At 40.0% G+C, this 22,973-nt stretch overlaps 1 protein-coding gene across 4 annotated transcripts in view; it reads right to left on the reverse strand.

The window, feature by feature from the left end:
* Positions 1-1,303: 1,303 nt before the first annotated feature.
* The window catches only part of CREB5 (cAMP responsive element binding protein 5), a 355,572-nt gene continuing 333,902 nt past the window's right edge, over positions 1,304-22,973 (reverse strand). For all 4 annotated transcript variants that reach the window (XM_073333614.1, XM_073333615.1, XM_073333612.1 and 1 more), the window contains 4 exons: positions 17,642-17,965; positions 11,901-12,128; positions 5,211-5,319; positions 1,304-3,555 (listed from right to left, as the gene is read on the reverse strand). In XM_073333614.1, coding sequence (XP_073189715.1) covers positions 3,392-3,555; positions 5,211-5,319; positions 11,901-12,128; positions 17,642-17,965 — 825 coding nt within the window. In that variant the 3' untranslated portion in view covers positions 1,304-3,391. The remainder of the gene's footprint in view (positions 3,556-5,210; positions 5,320-11,900; positions 12,129-17,641; positions 17,966-22,973) is intronic.

Here is a 22,973-nt window from a genome sequence, read left to right on the forward strand (position 1 = left end):
TGTACTGTTAACTCCCATGAAATAAGGCTGGGGAGCCATTCTGATAGCTCACTGGCAGTGATTTGGATGATGGCTGCAATAGGTTGAAGAAAGGCAGGTGTATCAGTCTCCAGTAGTAGCCCAGGGAAAAACTAGAATTTATCCTTGAATGAAACAGCACAGAAAGTGGATTTAGAATACCAGAACTGAAAAACAAGCTGCTTCTGCTAAACAGGAGATGTTCTCTGGAGAAAGACATAGGCCCTGTTCCTGCAGTCCTTACACATCAGAGTCTCCAGTGAGATGACTTGTAAGGACTACTTGCCTAAATAAAGGCCGCAGGGTCAGTCCTCCAAAAAGCAAGCATATTTTAAGCATGATGGACGTTAATCTGTTGAGCAGTGAAAGGTGAGTGGTATGGTTGGTCCTTTTAGTGATATACCTAATATCAATATGCGGCATGTTGTTTTGGCCTGTGAATCTTGCACTTAGAGTTACAAGAAGCAATAGCAAATAGCTTTCATCCTTTACTTATTTCCACATCACTAATAACAATTATACCTATAGGCCAATAGTATAGAGAGGAGACAATTAGTTATAATTACACATTTAGGCAAATGCATCGTTGACTTGCCTAGTTAGCATTAAAAAAAGACATAATCGAGCTATATATAATACACATCAGTCAAACTGTCAAGTTGCTGGATTTAACAAAACTCAGGCAAGATTTTTTTTCTTTTTTTACTGTAGAGGCTTTCAGTTTAACAGCTAAATATTTCAGCTGAGTCTGAACAGAAGTAAAACCAAATCTTAATTCTAGTGCAGTGTAGCTCATTTGTTTTTCTATTATCAACAGTTCTTTTATAATGTATTTAAGTGCTATCCATGCAAAAAAAAAAAGATTTAAACTAAATTAATACTATGATGGCATTTTTGGGGGGAGGTGAGGTGGGGCAGGGATTAATGGTGAGGCATGAAATTTGGACCGATAATACCTCCTGTTTTTTATAATGGAGCTTCAACTGGAACTTTATGTTTAAAGCTGTATATTTGAACAAAAGTTTGCTTAGTAGCTATGAGGAAGCAAAACCATTCAGCTATTACAACTGGACTTTAAAAATGAATTACAGATTCAATATTTAAAATGAATTACAGATTCAATATTTAAAAGTATATGTTTGCTAAAATATAATAGAAAATCCTTTATATTTGTTTTTTTTCTTAATTGTTTTGGTTCTTAGACTATATAATCAAGTCATGATTTATACTGTACACTCAAAATTCTTCTTCCAAAAATATTTGCATAAATGGAAAGAGAGTTGTTTAAGAATATGGATAAAAAGTTAACTGAGTTACCAAGATAAAAACTAAATCAGAAATGATGATTCAAGATCCTTAGCGATTGCTTTCCCTTTCAAAATGGGCTCTAATCACTACATTGCTTCATGGTGCGGGGGGGTAGGGGGGAGAGGGAAGTGGGATGGAGAGGCCTTCATTTGTTTGGTTGTTGTTTCTTTAAATAAAAACCACCCTTTAAAAAACTATTATTCCTCTAAAAACAATGAAATGACCTTTGAGGAAAACAACTCAGCTTGAGAATGAAGAGTGTTTAGCAGTAGAGTATTTGCCAGGAGTAATGTTAATTAGCATTTGTTTTTTTAAAAAAATGCAGTCACAAACATTTATCACAACAGAGTAAGAGCCTGGTCCTGCTCCCATTGAAGTCAATGGGATTTTTGCCACTGATTTCAGTGGGAGCAGAATCAGGTCTAAACATACTGAAAATAATATAACTAACTGGCTGTTATCTACTGTGCTTTTGATGCTTGATTTCCCATATGTGACTGGTACTATCTAAGGGTGAAAGCCACCTCTGTGCAGAGGGCCAGTACAAGGCCTACCAGGCCTAAGCATTCAAAATTGGGCTTAATTAGGATACAAGAAGTGCCTCGGCCTTTTGTTGACCTTCTGCATAGGGTGAATTTCATCCACAGCATATAGCAGAATTTACAGCATTCTTGTAGTATACAGCAGCTGAAAAGTGCTTTTAATGTCATACTGGGACTGATCCTCCGCTAGTTAAATTAGGATAATAGCATCACTTTTGTGAACGGAGCTACACTGATCTATGCCAGCTAAGGATCTGTCCCACATATGTTTAAAAAATCAGCTGTGAAGAACTGGTCTTTTCCTGGTAGTTAACAATAACCTATTCCTCACTGGTCAAACTGATTTAATGGGCTATAAATGAAATATAAATCTTAGGCTATTAGCAGTTGATGATGGAACAATGTCACTGGTTTAGTGAATAGAACCTTTCTGAATTATTATATACTACATGGCTTTTCTACATTAACAATTGACAGTGTAAAAAACAGTTGTAATAAACAGGTGTGATTTGCTATCCTTGTACTCTGCCATGGACATTTACAACAGAAGCTTGCAAGGCTCCTTCTCCCTAGCACCAGCACAGCTGGCTTTCAATCGTGCATCACCTGTGGCTAAACTACTTTCACTGTTTATTAAAACACTAAATCAGGAGCATTAAACTCCTGCATATTTCTTTTTTAAAAAGCAAAAGTTCAGTGCAGCCCAGCTGTGGGTGAAGGGCTATTGAAAGCAGTGACCATGCCAACAGTTTTTTTCCACAGGGAGGGGGAGGGGAATATAAGTTGGGTATGAAGTCTTTTCTTCTTCATTAGTATTCTCAGAAGAAAAAAGGAGAAGAGAGACTTGGAAGGCGAATACAGGAGGAAGCTTGAAGGAGACAGAGCCACAGAGTTTAGAGAGGGAAGATGCAAGGACAATTGAAGGACAAAAGAGAGAGCTTAACTAGAAGAGGGACAATAGGGAAATGAAAGAGGAAAGCAAGACAAGAGGGCATATTACCTGGGATTAGAATTTGTTCTGATATCCATGTATTATATAACCACTCTTTTCTCTGAATACAGAGTGGGGTTCTGATGATATTGTAAAGCTAACTCACTCTCTCATGTGCTATTACCAGACTCCCTGCATATCTATATAGCCTAATTATTCCTAGTTAGCTATGTATGACTTTGGCTAACAAGCTGCCGTTTAACAAAACTCCATGATTCTGAGGCCTCGGGCTAGACTGGTAAGAAGGAAACACAACTATGTACAGAAACATTTCAGTTTATAAACAAGTAACTGGTACCAAAAAATTGGAGAAAGCACCAAAGCATTTCCCAAGCTGATAGCATATTAATTGCATAACTCCCTTTTTGTAACTAAGTATAAAAGGCATATTTTAATAACTATAAAAATGAAAGCCAGAGTCTTCCAAGGACTGAGGAGTCTTCCAGGGCTGAGTTAGTGTTGAAAATGTCCTTAACACAAGGACATTTGATTATGCTACCACTCTCCCATAGCAGTTTCTGACCAATCCGTTTTAAAGAATTGGGTTCATGTCTGTTCTATGACTGGCAAGCTGACTGAGAGTGGAGCTTCCTACGACATCGCTGACGGAAGAGGAAGTTGTAATGGTATTATGCTGGATGACTTGCTGTTGTGAGCAAGCTGGGACGGGGCTTGCAGGAGGACTACTCTCAGGACCTGGGAAAAAAAGAACACACAAACTAAAATGATGTGTACATGTTGAACGCCTGTGATGTATTACAGTACTGTTAAATAGAAGATGAACCACCAAGGAGGCAGTCCTGCCAACTCCAATAATTCAAAATCATGAGATTTTAACAATAGCAGATATGGAGGGTTTTTTGTTTGTTTGTTTGCCTTTGAGGTTTTTAGAGCCTTTAAGGTTCACATTTTCAAGCTTTTGAGGGCTAGAAACTTACTCCCTTTTAAAAATGAGAGTCATGTAATAACCTGACTCTAGGAGCTGGGACTTTTTCTTAAAGGCCAAATACCACAAGACTTGTGATTAAAATTACGAGAGTTGGTAACTGGGTGCTTAAATGCTTTATTTATTGCAGCAGAAGGGATTGAAATATGCATTAAAATGCAATGCAGCACAGAAACATTAATATAAGCAAGACTTAGTAGTAAAGAATGAAATCCCATTGTCCTTAGGACTAATACTAATACTAGGCCTTATTCACTTTGGTGCAGCGAGGATGGAATCGGGCCCTATTTCCCATATTGATGATTCTCCTAATGTAAAGAAACTCCCAGAGGGCATAGAGCTGGCATAGCTGGCATATGTGCAACTCTTCCTGGAGACACCAGTGCGGGGGTGAGTGGGGTGAGGAGGGTGTGTGTGCATGTATGTTGGGGATATGGCTGGAGCACACTGAACTCTGGCTGTTTTTTGCTTTAGGGAAGTATTGCCATCTGGCATATATTAGAACAGCTCTCAGGCTGCTCTAACCTATTCTGGAGCCAGGCAGAGAAGCAGGGAGTTATAGCTATCTCCCTAAGCCATGCTGAGCAGAAACTCAGCAAAGCAGAACACCTGTTCCTACACGTGCAGTATGTCCACTTCGATTGTTTCTCTCTCTAGTTAGCTCCAGTATCTTCATTAACTTTTTTTTTTTAATGACGGATGAATATTAAAGAAGAGATTGAAGAAGAAATTGCGTACCTCAGACATACCAAGTTCGGAGTACGGTATTATTTTCATTGGAGGAAAATGTTTGTAATTTATTCCTGCTTAGTTTTTCTTTCTGTGATTAGACTCTTTTGGGTTCCACCATTACACCATTTACCAAAGTACATGTTAAGGATCCACTCTGAGGTATTTTACTGGACCCACCAGCATTGTTGCCTGTCATACATTTGTCAGAATGGAGCACTGAGTTCACTGGGGCTCCTCTGCAGGAGAACGAGTGTCTATCTGTGTGCATCTCATTGCAGGCGCAGTGCCATTGCTTCAAGCACCATGGAGTAGAGACTAGTTTTATTTTATGCTTGAACCACACCATGCCATTTTTGGTTGGTGCTTGGTAAATACATAAGTTTATTTGGCAAATTTATAATCATTAAAACATACAGTCCCAATCCAGCAGAAGTCAGTCTCTTGGCAAATGCAGTAGGTTGCCTTCAAGCAATCAATTGCAGGATTAGAGTACATAACAGTCTTCAGAGTGCTCCTTTACATTTATCTGCTCACCCCCCAGGTATTTCATTTAAAACCTTAATTCTGTGATGTTCAGAAAGAGTGGTACTGAATGGCTAGAGGAAGGGACTGGTACCTTTGATTGCTGTTCTTATGAATGATTGCAGACCATGGAAATACACCAGTTACTTACTTATATATCCTTGCGACTCTTTCTGCATGGCTGTTATTGGACAGTCTTTATGTGTTAACAATAACTGTTTCAGCTGTGCCACCTCATTTTTCAACATGGAAACCTCATTCTAGGGAAAAAGAGAAAGAAAAAGAGACGTTTACTTAAGACAGTGCCTGGTATGATGGGAAATAACACAAATGTTAAATAAAACAGCCTTAACAAAGACATTTTTAATTTAAAAAAATCCTTGCTCCAGGTTTTTCTTTGATCTAAAATGTGACATTTTGCCTTTTTAAAAAAATAAAGTAATCTTATCTTGCTTGCAAATCTGGACTCTTCATTATTATGGGTAAGGCTTATAGAATCATACATAGAATCAGAGAGGGAAAAGATCCATTAGATAGTGTGGGTAGTGATTTGTAGAAATATTACTCGTCCCTGCAATTTCACGGTACACCATACCTCCCTCATCCCTGGTATGTTAGACCCACTTATCCAGAGCCCTCTCAACAACCACAGACATAGAAATACAGTAATATATAGTAAAAACATATTTTAGTGATTTCCCAGTAACTGTATTTTAATTTGTAGATTTATATAATGTAATTTGTCATACTATATGGTCAAAATGCCTTTTGGTACAAAAAGGATTAGTTTGCCACAAAACAACTATTTAAAATTTACCAAGTAGTGAAACCTTGTTTTCTTAATTAACTGAGTGCAGGGATTGGTTCCTTCTTAAAATTAAAGGAGTTTGGGTTTGTCTAAGAATTGCTCCCACCTGATCTGTTCTAATCCCAATTTTGACTGAGGTTGTGTCTGTAAATTTAACAACTCCTAGGACAGTCTGATTTCACATTAAACAAACACATTTGTTTTTTAATGATTGTCCAATTTATCTCCAGAAACTTCCACTTACATCAATCCCCACCAGCTGGTGATTATAGAGCATTGGTAGAGCCAAGGAGATTTCTATGGATTTCTCTCTTTCACTCATAGATGAAAAACACCACATAAGCAATAGAAACAGGGTGTATAGTTAGGAAGGAAAAGGGGATTCCTTTCTTTACACCTATCCCAAAAGGCCTAGGCATTTAATTTTTTAAAATATACAAAAACTAAGAACAGCCCCCCCTCCCCCCAATTCTTCTTTACTTTTCAAAACTAAACTGTTGGCAACACAAGACTGATCCTCGGCAACATTGTGGCTCCTTTCTGCTGCTCTGCTGGTACAAAATGTTCCTAATGCTGGGGTAGCCAGCTATGGGAAGCTCACTCTGGTATAGGGGATATTCCAGTGGTATATATGCAACATAACAGCCTTGCAAAGTTTCAAATCTAAGAACCTGAAAACAATTCTAAAAAACTTCACTGCATTCAGAACTAAGAAAATATTTTTGAAAAGGCACTGATATCTGACCATTTTGGGTTTATGGTGACAGATGCAAAGATGTCTATACATAAATGCAAAGCGTATGGGGAATAAACAGGAAGAACTGGAAGTATTAGTACATAAACTGAATTATGACTTAATAGGTGTGTGGCACTCCAACTCAAAGCAACACCCCAAAATACCCATATTGACCCCGTCATATAATTATGATATATTTCATACAAAGCATGCCATGTAAGATAGCATATGAAAGGTCATGATCTGCTGAAACCCATTTTTCTGTCAAAATATGTATATCATTAGTGTGTGTAAAGTTATATGATTTTGCTGTATTACACTGAAATATGTTGTAAGTTTTAGTGTCTCCTCTGCTAGTTCTCCAGTGACAACAAAGGAGGTAACTCACTCCCAGGAGGTGTTAAATGACTATTAATCAGCAGGAGGGATTTACAATGCTGTAAGAGGGCTGTGCACGCAACACACAGTGGGGCATTATTCATCTCTGTGACTCAGCAAAGCCCACCAGGACATGTTGGGGCTAGTGTTTTCCAGGCAAATGGACTGAGTATATAAAATAGGTGACAGTGGCATCATGCTTTTGCCTTTCTCGTCCCTCACCTGTGCTGGAAGCAACAAGAATGCTGGGAAGACAAAGACTTGAACTGAGGAGACTGGTCCCAGGCTTAAAGGGGCAGCCTATGTATTAAGAACTATAACCTATCTGTAACATCCACTGGAGTGAGGAAAACTGCTTGATTGAAATACTGCCTAGCTTAATAAGGTTTAAGATTTAGACTGCGCACTTCGCCTTTATTTTCTTTGGAACTATATCTGACCTTTTGTGCCTACCACTTATAATCACTTAAAATCTATCTTTCTGTAGTTAATAAACCTGTTTTATATTTTACCTAAAACAGTGTTTTGCTTCAAGTGCTTGGGAATTCTCATTTAAGTTTGCAAAGGCTAGTGTGTGTACTCTCCACATCGAGGAAGGGTCAGACTGGATAATAAACTTATACTGGTCAGGCTTCTGACCAGGGCAAGATGGTACAGTTCTGGGTGCAAGGATGGGGGCTTGGGAGATTTGCTGGTGCCTATGTGTGATTTGTGAGTGGTTCAGGGAGCATTCATGCAATTTAGCTGGATGTGGGGCTCTGTGTGTTGTTGTACTGAGTGATAACAGTGTATGGAGGGATTTGTTGCTTGTCACTAGCAAAGCATTGTGAGAGACAGACCAGACTGGAGGATTAAGTGGGTACATCGGTACCCCAGTTCCAGTTGTACCCTAGGGATCCTGTCACATGGTGTCACTGAGACTTGGTGGGATAAGTCTCATGTCTGGAATACTGGTGGAGGGGTACAGCTTATTCAGGAACGAGGTGAAGGGTGGGGCGGGGTAGGGAAAGGAAGTGGTGCTGCATTGTACATTAAGAATTCACTTGTTTTAAGATCCAGAAGGAAGTGAGAGGCAGACCAGTTGAACGTCTCTGGATAAAGATTAAAAGGGGGGGAAAGGAGTGATGTCATGGTAGGGGGGTCTACTACAGACCACCAAATCAGGAAGAAGTGGTTGAGATATTTCTAGAACAAATAACAGAAATAGCCCAAACAGAAGACCTGATAGTAATGGGGGACTTTACCCACTCATCTGTTGGAAAAGTAATACTGCAAAACACAAAATGTCCCATAAATTCATGAACTGTATTGGAGACAACTTTTTGTTTCAGAAAGTAGAGGAAATAACCTGGGGCACAGCCATTTTAGACTTGATTCTGACCAACGGGGGGAATTGGTGGGGACTATAAAGGTGGAAGGCAATTTGGGTGAAAGTGATCATGAAATGATAGGTTTCATGATTCTAAAGAAAGGAGGGAATGAAAACATCACAATAAGGAAAATGGACTTCAAAAATTATACTTTATAACAAACTTCAAGAACTCATGGGTAAGGTCACATGGAAAGAAAATCTAAGGGATAAAGGAGTTCAGGAGACCTGGCAGTTTCTCAAGGAGACAATATTAAAGGCACCACTGAAAACTAACCTGGTGCAAAGGAAAGATGGAAAGAAAGGCTAAGGCACAAAATGAGATTAAACTAGCTATAGACGTAAAGGGTAACAAGAAAACATTCTACAAATACATTAGAAGCAAGAGGAAGACCAAGGACAGGGTAGGCCCATTACTCAATGAGGGAAGGGGGGGCGGGGGGTGGAAACAATAACAGAAAATGTGGAAATGGCAGAAGTTCTAAGTGACTTTTTTGTTTCAGTTTTCACCAAAAAGGTTAGTAGTGATTTGATGTATAACTTAATGAATGCCAGTGAAAATGAGGTAGGATCAGAGGCTCAAATAGGGAAAGAACAAGTTAAAAATTACTTAGACACGTTAGATGTTTTCAAATCAGCAGGGCCTAATGAAATACACATTAAAATACTCAAGGAGCTGACTGAGGAGATATCTGAGCTATTAGAAAGTATCTTCAAAAAGTCCAGTAAGATAGGAGAGGGAAAATATCGTGCCAATCTATATAAAAGGGGAATAACGATAACTCAGGGAATTACAGACCAGTCCCCTTAACTTCAGTACCTAAGATCATAAGAGCGGCCATACTGGGTCAGACCAAAGATCCGTCTAGCCCAGTATCCTGTCTTCTGACAGTGGCCAATGCCAAGTGCCCCAGAGGGAATGAACAGAACCGAAAATCATCCCCTGATGCCCATTCCCAGCTTCTGGCAAACAGAGGCTAGGTACACCTAGGTACACCACCTCTGCCCATCCTGGCTAATTGCCATTGATGGACCTATCCTCCGTGAATTTATTGCTTTTTTGAACCCTGTTATAATCTTGGCCTTCACAACATCCTCTGGCAAAGAGTTCTATAGGTTGACTGTGGGGTGTGTGAAGAAACACTTCCTTTTGTTTGTTTTAAACCTGCTGTCTATTAATTTCATTCGGTAACCCCATAGTGATTGTGTTATGAGAAACCGTAAATAATACTTCCTTATTAATTTTCTCCACACCGCTCATCAGTTTATACACCTCTATATATACCCCCTAGTTGTCTATTTTCCAAGCTGAAAGTCCCAATCTTAATAATCTCTCCTCATACGGAAGCTGTTCCATACCCTAATAATTTTTGTTGCCCTTTTCTGAACCTTTTCCAATTTCAGTATATCTTTTTTAAGATGGGGCGACCACATCTGCACGCAGTATTCAAGATGTGGATATACCATGGATTTATATAGAGGCAATATGATACCCGGAAAGGTAATGGAGCAAATAATTAAGCAATCAATTTGCAGACACCTAGAAGGTAATAAGGTGATAAGTAACAGTCAGCATGGATTTGTCAAGAACAAATCATATCTAACCAACCTAATAGCTTCTTTTGACAGGGTAATAAGCCTTGTGGATTGGGGGGAAACAGTAGGTGTGGTATATCTTGACTTTAGTAAGGCTTTAGATACTGTCTCACATGACCTTCTAATTAACAAACTAGGAAAATACAATCTAGATGGAGCTACTAAAAAGTGTGTGCATAACAGATTGGAAAAACATTTCCAGAGGGTAGTTATCACTGGTTCACAGTCAAGCTGGAAGGGCATATCAAGTGGGGTCCCGCAGGGATCAGTTCTTGGTCTGTTTCTGTTCAGTGATTTAGATAATGGCATAGAGAGTACACTTATAAAGTTTGAGGATGATACCAAGCTGGGAGGGATTGCTAGTACTTTGGAGGATAGGATTAAAATTCAAAATGATCTGGAAAAACTAGAGAAATAGTCTGAAGTAAATAGGATGAAATTCAATAAGGACAAATGCAAAGAACTCCACTAAGGAAGGAACATCGGTTGCACACATGGGAAATGACAGCCTAGAAAGGAGTACTGCAGAAAGAGATCTGGGGGTCACAGTGGATCACAGGCTAAATATGAGTCAACTCGGGTCACATTTCAAGAAAGATGTGGAGTATTTGGAGAAAGTCGGAAGAAGAGCAAAAAACTGATTAAAGGTCTAGAAAACATGACCTATGAAGGAAGACTGAAAAAATTGGGTTTATTTAGTCTGTGGAAAAGAAGACTGAGGGGGGACATGATAACAGTTGTCAAGTACATAAAACGTTATTACAAGGAGGAGGGAGAAAAATTGTTTTCTTTAACCTCTGAAGACAGGACAAGAAGCAATGGGCTTAAATTGCAGCAAGGGAGGTTTACGTTGGACATTAGGAAAAACTTCCTGTCAGGGTGGTTAAGAACTGAAAAAATTGCCCAGGGAGGTTGTAGAAACTCCATCATTGGAGATTTTAAAGAGCAGGTTAGACAAACACCTATCAGGATGGTCTAGATAATACTTATTCCTTCCATGAGTGCAGGAGACTGGACCAGAAGACGTCTCCAGGTCCCTTCCAGTCCTACGATTCTATGATTCTGGTAATTCTTTTTTAACTTTCCCTTCACTGAATGCAACTAGGCTTGTAGATGTACTGATGCCAACCAGCATGTGCTGTGAGCTAGCTGTTCATCATCACCCCCAGAATCCCTTTCTTCAGTACTTTAATCCCTGTAGAAAACCCGGTGCCACCAGTGGAGGCCAAAACATGGTCCACAGACCAAATATGGCTCTCTGAGTTTCACAATACAATACATGGCTGCTCTCATCTAGATTCTGGAATGTGCCATTGCTGCTAAGGATGGGACGAGTCCCAGTGTGAAAAGCTACAACTTTTTCAGAGCAGAGTCTACTCTGCTTAAGATAAGCCATGCCTCCATATTTAAAATGAGGGCTGTAGTAGGCATGGGCTTGTGACTCCTAGCAACTGCAAGAGCAGCCGTTAATCAGACAAAATCAAGGTGCCTTTGGTGCAGAGGCTGCCTGCACTTTGACCACTTATCGCTTTCAGACTATATTTATATTCTGTTTCCTTCTTTTTCTTACCACCGGGCCATTCTATTTATAATCGTGTCCCGCTGTCTTTGAATTAGGACTAGCTGCATACCCTTTTCTGAAGAAGCCTTTTATAGCTGAGTTACGGTCACTTAAAAAAAAAATAAAAAGAGTGACAAGAAAAATAAATAAATATATGACTCAGTCCAGTAAAGCCTCTGAATCCCAAGCTTTTCCTGGCTGGTTTTGCTGAAATTTTGTTTTTCATTTACAAGTGTATATCTTGATTGGTCAACTTTAAGTATGTCTGTGTTCTCATTATCAATCTAACGTGCAGCGGTAGCACATATGAGAACCAGCGGCTGGTGGTGTACCAAAAGCCCTTGAATGTAAACAGTGCCTCTATGTCTTGGGAATATAGACAGTAGCTCACACCTGAAGCTGCATATTTGTTTGGGTGAGTTCTTCTGCTTTCTTTTCCAGTGACATCACCCAGACCTTCCTCTTCTGTCTGCAGCGTGTGGCAGCCGCTCGATTCCTTTCCAGAAATTTTCGCCGCCTCTCATCTGGGTCTTCATCCACCACCCTTCTCCGGCGACCCCCGGTGGGCTGAGGCGGCTGTATTGTCTGAGTGGGCTGCATCTGCTGTGCCGCTGGTGAAACCTAACGGGAAAACAACAAAAACAAATTCAACATAGATGGTGAGTGGATAGGCTCTAGTTGATGCTGCGAATTCCAAAAAGGAATAAAAAGTGATGTCAACTGACATTTAACAAAAATACGACCAGAGTGTATTTTGAGATGGCAGACTTTCTGGCAAGATATGAGAGTGGCACAAGTAGAAAGACTCCATCAGATGCCACTTAAATTATTCTTTGACAAAAAGCCAACATGGCTAAGGGGAGATTTTTGGAATGGGCTCCTGAATAGCAGCCAGGGAAATTATTTTCCCCCCTTTGGTTATTAAAATGTTTTATTTAAGTTGTGACAAAGAAAGCACCTGATTGAAGAATGAAATGTCAGGCTTCTCACAGTGACTTTTAATTAATCAAAGCAAGAGACTGGAAACCTTGGGATTTTTTTCATCCCATTCAGAGTTTTAGGACATCTCTGTTTCACGTGTTCCTTAATGTATGTTCAAGTATCGTACACATCTTTGGAGAGGCCAGCAGTAATGCTATTAGAACTTTATGCTGGGATTATCTAAGGCATCTAAGGATCTTAGTTGACTGGCCCCTATTAAAAGTGAAGGGGAGTCAACTGCCTTACTCCTTTACTTACCTTTGAAAATCCCAGCCTTAATCATGCTACAGTGTCAATGTGGAATATAGGACTCCGTGGAAGCCTGAACTGTCAAATCAGAATTAATCCTGGTATTCTGGCTAATGGCCAAAAACCTGCAACTTGTCTCTGGTGACTTTAGGGGTTGGGAGTGCTCAGCAAGTTGTAGGATTGAGCCCTACATTTCAACTCAGGGAATTACCATCTGTCTGCCGCCCAGGTGTCAATCAAAAGCATGCCATCCCCTTGCAAAATCACCTTTCTGTCTGAAGGTTTTAATCTAAAGGTCACTGTCAGGGACAGAAGTCAGTGAGCATTATTATTCTATTTTCCAGTTTGTTTATGCATTGGCAGCATTTTGTGTACAGGCAATTTCACTTTGTCCCTGTGTAGCTGGTTAGTTTCTCCCTTGTTTATAAAAAGAAACATGAGCAGAAAAACCCCAATGGAAAAACTCATTTAAAGAAGGAATTTTTTAAAAAATGTGAGGACATACTATTTACGGGATGTTTATTACAAACTGATTTTTTTAAAATTAGTCAGTTCTCACACATGCTGGTAAAAAGCCATAAACCACGTCCACACTCCAGTCTCCAATGTTGCTACCATTGGTGGAGCTGCACCAGTGGAGAATTACAGCTTGCTAGTGTAGACGCAGTCACTGTAGTTACTAGCATTGTTGTGGTGGAGTAATGTTTGGGACTTCCCTTAGCATGTAGTGCCCGCTAAGTGGCTAAAGAAAGTTATTGTTGAGTATGCCAGCTGCTCCCCATCCACTGGGGCTGAGCTTGCTACCTCTTTAGCAACACGTCTGAAATGTAGAGGCCTCAAAGATCGCTTTTAATGACAACATAACATCAAAGGCCTTTCACTTTCTCCATACACCACCTTTTGAGACTTCAAAGACTGGCTATTTATGTTTCTGGACACCAAAAGCTTTCCTTCGCCTGTTACTCTCTCTGTTTCCATCCGGCATAAAAAGCTTTTCTGTCTCTCGGTTCTGTCAGTCGGGTCTGCTGTGCCAACATATAGCTATAGAATTTTTTTTTATGAGGTGATATTACTCTGAATAAATAGTGAATAGTTTAATTTTCAGTAAGAACTGGCAAGAGCCAGTTAATAGAACATCTTCCTTCCATCTCTGGCAAGTATTAATTAGAAAGGCTGCAGTTGCATCACTAATGATGTCACATTGGATAATTGATTCAACCTCCCAGATATATCATGACCCTGAAGTCTATTAGGCCTTATCTTGATAATTGTCTAAGCATTATTCTCCAAGAACGGCTCCCTCTCCACCCCATGTGTTGTATGCTCCATTAAGAAAGAGGATGTATAAGGATCATTAGGATTCATTCATTTTTAAGGGCTGCTTATCATATATCCTGATCTACACAGCGGCAGAATGGCAAAAAGAACAAAACAAAATGTAAACGATCCTGCTGTGCCTAAGGTGTCATGGTGGCAAGTTTGATTGAAAGAAATTTCAATGTGAAAAATATAACAATACTCACATCATTTTTGTAAAACCCGAGGCAAAACAGTTCCCACAAAGCACAACATCTATCACTCAGAAAGGGACACACTAAATGACTATTTCTACCTTGATCCTTGATCCAATACTTTCCTGTATTCTTTGCAACTTAACACAGGATTAGTACTCGTTCATTCATTTTAGCAAAACATAATTCATTAGGTTCATGTGTGTCTTAAAATGCCTGTTGAAAAGCATGCAATTAATTCTGACATTACACAAGGGCATGGTGTAGAATAATGGAAGTTATGACAAGGGAGCATGCAGCACACAGCAATTCAGATCATGCCTTTCTTTGACAGGAGGCGTGGAACTGAAGTATCAGGCTCAAGAGAAAAAGGAAGTTAATAATTAGTAAAATGCACCATAAAATTAATGTGTCTCTTGAAGCAATCTGACCCTCAAAGAGGCCGATACCCAGTGATTATGGATGGGTTTAGAAAGTAATAACCTTGTATTTATTACTTGCAAAACCATTCTTTTATCCCTGTTAATGCCTCCTTTCAGAACGCGTTATTGCTGTTGTGTATCAGGAGGAAACTATTGTATTGTCAAGGGAAGCAGCTGATCTATAGATCCTACTTAGCTTCCAGCCAGTGGTTCTCAACCTTTCGTGACAATTATGCCTGTTTACAAGATGAAGACGTCTCTGTATCAGCTGATGTCCACAGTCTCAAGTTCCACTGTGGGTGCTCCAAACTTCATGTTCCTGTTTGAAATGAGCTCCACCAAGGCTTGAAGTGTTCACCATGGAATCAGATCCAGCCAATGGGGTACTAGGCCCCACAACAGTTCATCATTAAAGTAAAGAGCAGGAAGCCCCAAATCCTGAGTCATGTAACAGAGGTGGGGTGCCAATACACTAGCTCATTAGGCTGAACGAGCTATTATCCTTAAATTTTGTACATTTATTGTTCACTGGTAGTCAATTCATCAATATATTGGTAGCTCAAATCAGGGCCCTATCCTGCTCCTGTTTAAAGTCAATGGGAGTTTTGCTATTTATTTATAGACTTTTCTATGGTGCTCAACTGAAGTATCTCAGTACCTCAGGGCAAATCCCACAGTGCTGGAACCTCCTTGCAAATGGAGTGCCATGCAGACCAATCTCTAGCTAGGTCCTTCAGGCAGCCTGGCTGGATGTTCAGTCTGTGTCTGTCTTTGGCAATCTTATCTGAAGCTTTTGGCACCTCACACACACTAACTAATGTGTCCTCACAACACCTCTGTGAGGCAGGTCAGTATTATTACCCTCATTTTAAGATAGGGAACTGAGGTGCAGAGAGATTAGGTGACTTGCCCAAGCTCACAGAGTGTCAAAAACAGAGCGGGGAACCCAGATCTTCTGAATCCCAGTCTAGTGCTCTGAGCCCCAAGATTACCTGTACTCTGTCACTGACTTCAAGGACAGCCAGATCACACCTCTTTTGCTTTCTATGTTATAAGATTATATAGGGTCTTTTACTGCAGTTGTTAAAGAGCTCTGGAAAAAATAATTAATAGATGGAAAAACAACAGAATTTATAACATTTTACATTAGTAAATACTGTAGGGAAATACCACCAACTTGCAGCAAGAGCAGTAACAAAGTAAAACAAGATGTCAGTAAATAGTTAATGTAGTTGGACAGTGGGATGTCAAATCCTCTTATTTTTAATGTCTTGTAAGTTTTTCTAAGAGCTGCCTATGAGGTATCTGTAAGCAACTAAGTGCTTCACAGATTTAACTCCTCCTGGGTAATAAGAAGTCCTCTTTGTTCTGTATCCATGACTCCACTCCCATTCTTCTTAACTCAGATGATAACTTTGCTCTCCAGGTCTGCTATCCTATAGCTGACCAAGGGCCTTCTCTTTCTTCTCATATCTCCCTGGCTTGTCTGTCTTTCACCACATTAAAATATGGCCAGAAGTCCTCTTAACATCAGCTCTGCCTATGCCGAAATCCTTAGTTGTGAGTTCATTACTTCCTCTTTCAACTAATAGTTTTTCTTAATCCCTACTCTTTAAATGTCAGGGAGTTCAGAATGCTGTAGCAAGACAACCCTTTCACTCCAAGACCTTCATCTTCCATCATCTTCACTGGCTTCCCATCATCTGAATCCAATTCAAAATTACCTTTCTGGGTTAAATCTTTCTCCAGCACCTGGCTTCATCCTCTCTCTCTCTGACATAATATTCACCTACTAATCCTCACCTGTTCTCCAGGCCAATCTTGGCCTTCTCTCTGTCTCCATTCTGTAATTCTCTACAGCTGTAATTACAAGTGTAATTCTCTTTCATCTGATCTATCTACAGTATCTGGAACTACTACGCTCTGACTACAAGACAATTAATAACTTCAAGTCTTTAATTCTTGCCTTAAAATTAGAGGCAGTGACTGCAAACTTGGGATCTGGATTTGGATCCGAATGTGACCAAAATGGAAAAGTATTCAGACTGTAGTTTTTTGTTTGGTTCCCATGATTGAAATAAGGGCCAGCAGCAAAATTTGGATCCAGAACCAAAGTATAGGTGTACTTAGATCTGCAGATTTTGTTTGAAGCCATCTCTACTTACACCCTTATTTTTTGAGATAGTCTTATGATTGACATTCACTATAAAGTGTCTTGTGATACTTCATATGGAAGTTGCTATATTATATACAAATAAAATATATACAGGATGAAACTCATCCTTCAAATATGCATGTGCAATGCCATTTACTTCATTGGGGCTTGTGGGACCATCTCTGAGGGCAGAGTGTATTGAACAGTTTAAAACATGAGCTGCCAAGTAGTCAGCCAAGCTCCTTAGACTATGTCTACACGGTGTTTTACAACCTCTGCAGTGAGTCTCAGAGCTTGGGTCTACGGATCGGGATGCTAAAACCAGCTGTATAGATGTTTGCACTCGGGCTCTGAAACCAGTCCCCTTCCCCGGGCTTCAGAACCTGAGCCTGAATGTCTACACAGCTGTTTTTAGTGCCATAGCGCCAGCCCAAGTCTGTGGACCCAGTCCCTGTTTTAAAATGCAGTGTGGATGTATCTTAGTGCGCCAAGCTACACAGTGTGCCAAACTCCGTAACATATCAACAGCATAAACGTACACTTGGCACTTTGCAGAGATCATGGCTTGAACAAGCTTTGGGGTTTTTTGGTAGAAAATTAGACATTTGAAATACATTCTTTTCTTTGTTTCTAAGTACATTTTGATCTGGGATTTTTGAGCTGGAGCTTGGTGTAAGGTTGTGACCTGGCAGCCAACAACAGAGTAAATCTATTAGCAGCCAGTTGACTTGCTTTTGAAAAGCCATGCGCATGTGATCTGTTTTTTTAAACTTGCATCAGAACAGAAGAAGATGACAGCTCATTAAGTGGTTCTACCTGTGCTTGTCCACCTGAGTGCAGTGGCGGGTGTGGAGAGGTCTGGTGATGTGCCGGGTGTGTGTGAAGGTGCGAGTGGGAGTGATGGTGTGGATGGTTCTGCTGGTGATGGGGTTGAGGATGAGGATGGTGTGCGGGATGCTGGTGCTGATGTGGGTATGGGTGATGAGGTGGCAGTGTCTGGTGCTGATGTGGATGTGAGTGCATATGATGATGTGGTGTCTGGTCCTGTCGGGAGCTCATCATTTCCATCATATGGCCCATGGTGTTCATATTTCCATTTGACATGGCTGCAGGATGATGAGTCAATGCTGCCTTCAACCTCTGAAACAGAAAAAAAAAAAGGGGGGGGGAGAGAATTTGAAATCAATAATACATTTATTAGAAGTTCATATTTCCAGATTTGTAGAAACTCTTGACACCTGAAAGTGTCTGGTTCTATAATTTTTTTTCTAGATTTTGCTTCTTGACTTAAGTATAGTGATTTTCATATAACCTTCAATGTCTGTTATGTTATAATCTAGTTTTTCAGTCATTATCAGTCAAAACCTATAGAACACTAACTATCTAGATCATAATTTAACAGCTACAGATTTTCATATGATTGTGCTACTATGCTGTTAAGGAAAAAAGCATTCTTTTATTCTTAGTCGGCTCATTAAGTTTAAAGTCTCATGCAGTCGTGTTTTTTTTTAAAAAGAATACCTGCTAAAATGATGCATTGAACAAAGATCCACACTAATTTACCATCCAGTATTACAGACATTTTTTTTATTGCCTCAAAGAAATAGAATCTTGACCCTTCTTTTAAATTTCAGAGCCCAAGAACACAAGTCACTTTTCAATATTTTACCTCATAAGACCAAACTAAAAGAACTATTAGTTAAGTGTGGTCTTGCCATTAAGGTCCTTTGTGTCTGAGCTAGAAAGCTCAAATGCTAGCTGTGGGTCACTGTTGCATGCTAATCCTGCATCGGTTCTGTCCTCATGTCTTTTAATGATGCTGGAGTTGATTTTTGCAGTTCTAACTCAGGCAAAGCTACAGTTAATGTCAATAGGATTCTTCTAATTCTCCCACTTTAGGGTATCCAGCATTAGCCAAAGGAAGTTTAATCTGAGTAAGTATTGCAGGATAAGGTTCTTTTGTTCACTGTAATGATAGCTAAAGGCGGAAGAATTTCCCCCCTCAATTATTGGATGGTACCAACGTATTAGCCATGTTGTCACACCAACATAGTCTTCACATTGGATTACCTAAGACCAGCTTTCTATTTGAGCTCAGCAAAGTTAGTGCCAAAGTTAGTTGTTTTCAAAATCAAAATGTACCCCCCTCAAAACTCCGGTTAGCCAGCACTTTTATATATCATGAATACCTAACAAATGTGCCCACACTGTATTTGTCAAAACACTCTGAAGCTGAACTACAGTATGACCTGTTCTAAATGGCATAGTTTGCAAAGCCAAAAATGGGGCGAGGGAGACCTAATTTGCAAAGAAAATGTCTTCTTTTAGCTGCAAAAACTGTGGCTATTACTGTGGCATGACTTCAAGCAGAATACAATATTTTGTTTTCTTTCCATGGTACCTTCTACCACATCCATTTATTTGTGATAGCAAATCAAGAGAGACAGTGAGAAGCCTGACATACAGCTGGTTTCAATCAATAGGAGTAATTTCCATTTGGTCTGTGTATTTTACAAGCTCCTTGTTCACGTTTCCCTATGGGAGGGTGGGCCAGCTGCCCTGGATCTGGATCCTGGTAAGAAACCAGCTATCTCCCCCATCCTGTCCTAGTGCAGCAACAGCGGGTTGTCCAGCCTCTGAGTTCCTTTAACTTCACACTTCACACACCGACACTCCCCCGCCCCCAGGGCAATTTATTTTTCATTAATGAGAGGCTGCTGCCAATTAGAACATTTGGGGAACTATAAACATTTTCCCTTGTCTTCAGCAAGATCAACTGTTCGTGTTGTAGAGCGCTGGAAAAATCCCCGGAATTTAGTAAACTCTTTGTATTGTGTATGTGTTGGGGTGGGAGGGGAGACTTCAGTTTTGTTGTTCGTTTGGGTCTGGTAATTCCAAACTGCAGTTTTATTGTAGTGTAGAATACAATGTGATGGCACCACCGTTACATATTTTCTAGTGCATTTCAAGGCAAAGGGACTCAAACAAAGATACGATCAAGTACCCAATCATGCTCCCATTCTCATCAGCAGAAGTTATGCCACTGACTTTAAAGGGAGATCCTGGTGCTCAGCAATTCTGAAAACTGGACTAAGAAAGAAGACAAGTGAGTACTTGGAACTCTGCCATTTTTTCCTGAGAGTAGGTGGCATCCACATTCCTGAAGATCCCCACACTGTTTCCTTACCTTATATTACACCTCTAGATGCCTCATTTCAGAGTAACCAGTCACCTAGGCAAAAAGGACTGCAGGACATTTCTTTAATAGCCCCTCATGGCGGATCATTAGTTAACCAGAGAGACTGCTGTTGAGCATCACTGAACAAACCCTGCCCCTGGCAGAAATGAGTAGCAGAGACTAAAATGAGGAATTGGAAATTAAATTAGGTTTCGTGCATGCATCTGCAATTTGTCTGACATCTTTACTTCTTTTTTGCCATTTTTTTCTCCTGTGTCTCAACATCAAAAACTTGATGGTTGAAAAAATTGCCATTTTTTTTCCAACAGGAATTTTTCCCCCAACATCTCCTGTGGAAAACAATTGGTGTTTTTAGAAGAACCCAAAAGTGAAAAAACAGATTTTTTTTCTGATCCCTAGGTTTTTAAAAACTGAAAATAATTTGGCATTAGACATTTTCTGTTGAAAAAAAAAACCAAACAAACCTGAACCCTGGACGGAAAAAAACAATCAGTTAAAATATTTGTTGCCTTCTAAAACATATTTTTGTTGAAAAGAAATGTAAGTAAATTATTTTTATCTAAACTTCAGTCACTGCATGAAATAAAACTGTATTGTCTTATTTATCTTTTGTTTTTTCTCTAGCTCCTATCACAGTAGTACTCCAGGTTAGGACAGCAAGGAAGCAATAAGGATATGAATATTGATGTTCTTCTAATTCTAATTCAGTTTGTCCTGTTGCACTCATATAAATATATCAAGCAGTCTGTCCCTTTCCCCTGCTTGGTGGACATGCCTAAATCCCATTAACATCAGTGAAGAAACATGACCAATTGTAGTATCAGCTTAATATCGGCAATGTCCTTCATACACAAAACTACCATAGCTAATAGTATTGCAATGGGGAAGCTGAGAGCAGAATTTGGCCTAGGGTACTTTAGAGTGTCACAATGGATTTTCCTCCTTGCCTCATGCAATGATTGTGACGGGGGAACATGAGAATAAATTTCACTCAATTCTTGGCTGTTTACAAATATTTCATACCGTAAATAGCAGAAATCACTTTTTGCAAATCTTCATGCCATTTAAGTTCATAAAAGCAAATTGTAGGTGACGTTCCCCTGTTGTTATCTGGACCAGTGATCTGCTAGGTCACTCCAATCCTCGACTCTGGGAGCCAGCCTTACCCTGCTCTGCTGTGAAAACCCCACTCGTGAGCTGTTCATGCACAGCCTCTAGCATGTAAGCTGCTCCCAGTTATGTGAGTGAGCAATTTTGGTCAGCTGCTGCAAGCATTGTGCAACCGAATGACACTAGCCAATATCTCCGGTCCCTGACACAACCCTAGGAACCTCCATCTTGCAGTGTCCAGTTATGCCCTCTGGACGCTGCAAGCTTATATGAGTTCATCAACTCAACAAAGAAATTGATATGTACCAGGCTTGTTATCCCAAGGGGAATCTCTGACACCCTTCAAACAAAATGCACTGCTTCAGGTAGAATAAACAAATTTATTAACTACAAAAAATAGATTTAAAGTGATTATAAGTCAAAGAACAAGAAGTCAGATTTGGTCAAATGAAATAAAAGCAAAATGCATTCTAAGCTGATCTTAACACTTTCAGTGCCCTTCCAAATTAAGATGCTTCTCATCATATGCTGGCTGGTTGCCCTTCAGCCAGGCTCTCCCCTTTGATCAGCGCTTCAGTCGCTTGGTGGTGGTGTCTGTAGATGGAGGTGGAAGAGAGAGAGCATGGCAAATGTCTCTCCCTTTTATCATGTTCTTTCTTCCCTCTTGGCTTTGCCCCCCACCTTCAGAGTCAGGTGAGCATTACCTCATCGTAGTCCCAAATTGACTAAGGGAAGGGGGATGACTCACTCGAGAGTCCAACAGATCCTTTGTTGCTGCCTAGGCCAGTGTCCTTTGTTCCTGTGAGGATGGGCTGGGTTTGTCCCATACATGCCCTGATGAGTTGTGAACTGCCCCTCTGCTCCTGGAGAGTTTTGCCGGGGCTTGTTTTAAGCCACGAGGACATATTTTCAGCCTCGTAACTATATACATGAAATTACAACCTATAACATTACTATAACAACAATGCTCAGTGCATCACGAGCCTTCTGAAGACATCCGACATGACAAACTTTGCACTGGATACCACACAATCATATTATAAGGATGAACATGGGGGTGCAGGGAATTCCCCCAAGGTACAGAGACTCACAGTCACATTGAGAGCTTGATCCTGCATTCCTGTGCACTTAAAACTCCTTCTGTCTTCAGGAGTTTGAGGAATACAAGGTATGCAGGATCCAGCCATAAATCACACTGTCCTAAAGTTAAGAGAAAGGGGACACAAGTTGCTAATCTTCTAATTGGGTGACCTTAAGCAAGGTCTCTGTGCCTCGGTTTCTCCATCTGTGAAATGGTAATAATGATATTGACCTCATTTGTAAAGCATTTTGAGATATATGGATGCAAAGCAATATGTAAGAGTTAGGTATTATTATTATGACTCACTCTCAGGCTGTTTGGCACATCTAAATTATACTCTCCCATTCCTCTGAGCTCTTTTACATACTCTGTAAGATTTTGTAACAGCACTATAACTGGATTTCCATCAAGTCTACAGTATATCTCAGCTTCTAATAAAAAGCTAACTCTGTTGTTCTCCCAAACTCAAACTTGCTGAAATGAATTAATCTTTAAGAAGTGACAGAGATCAGTTGAAAACAATGAAACCGGCAATAAAACAAACTGCAGTGTACACAAAAGATGTACCCTCCGAAGTAACCACCTTAATACCTCTGAGATCAGGCCTTAACCTATGGTGTGCTGTGTAGCTTCATCTCCTACTGCCATCCATATAAGTTGATGACATCATCTCACAAGATCAGACCTTCAGACACCGATCATTATCATTTTGTTATTTCTGGAAGTGTCACACTTGGAAGTTGAACAATGGTAGTGGC

Source organism: Lepidochelys kempii, chromosome 2 (assembly GCF_965140265.1).
Source record: "Lepidochelys kempii isolate rLepKem1 chromosome 2, rLepKem1.hap2, whole genome shotgun sequence".
Taxonomy (NCBI): domain Eukaryota; kingdom Metazoa; phylum Chordata; order Testudines; family Cheloniidae; genus Lepidochelys; species Lepidochelys kempii.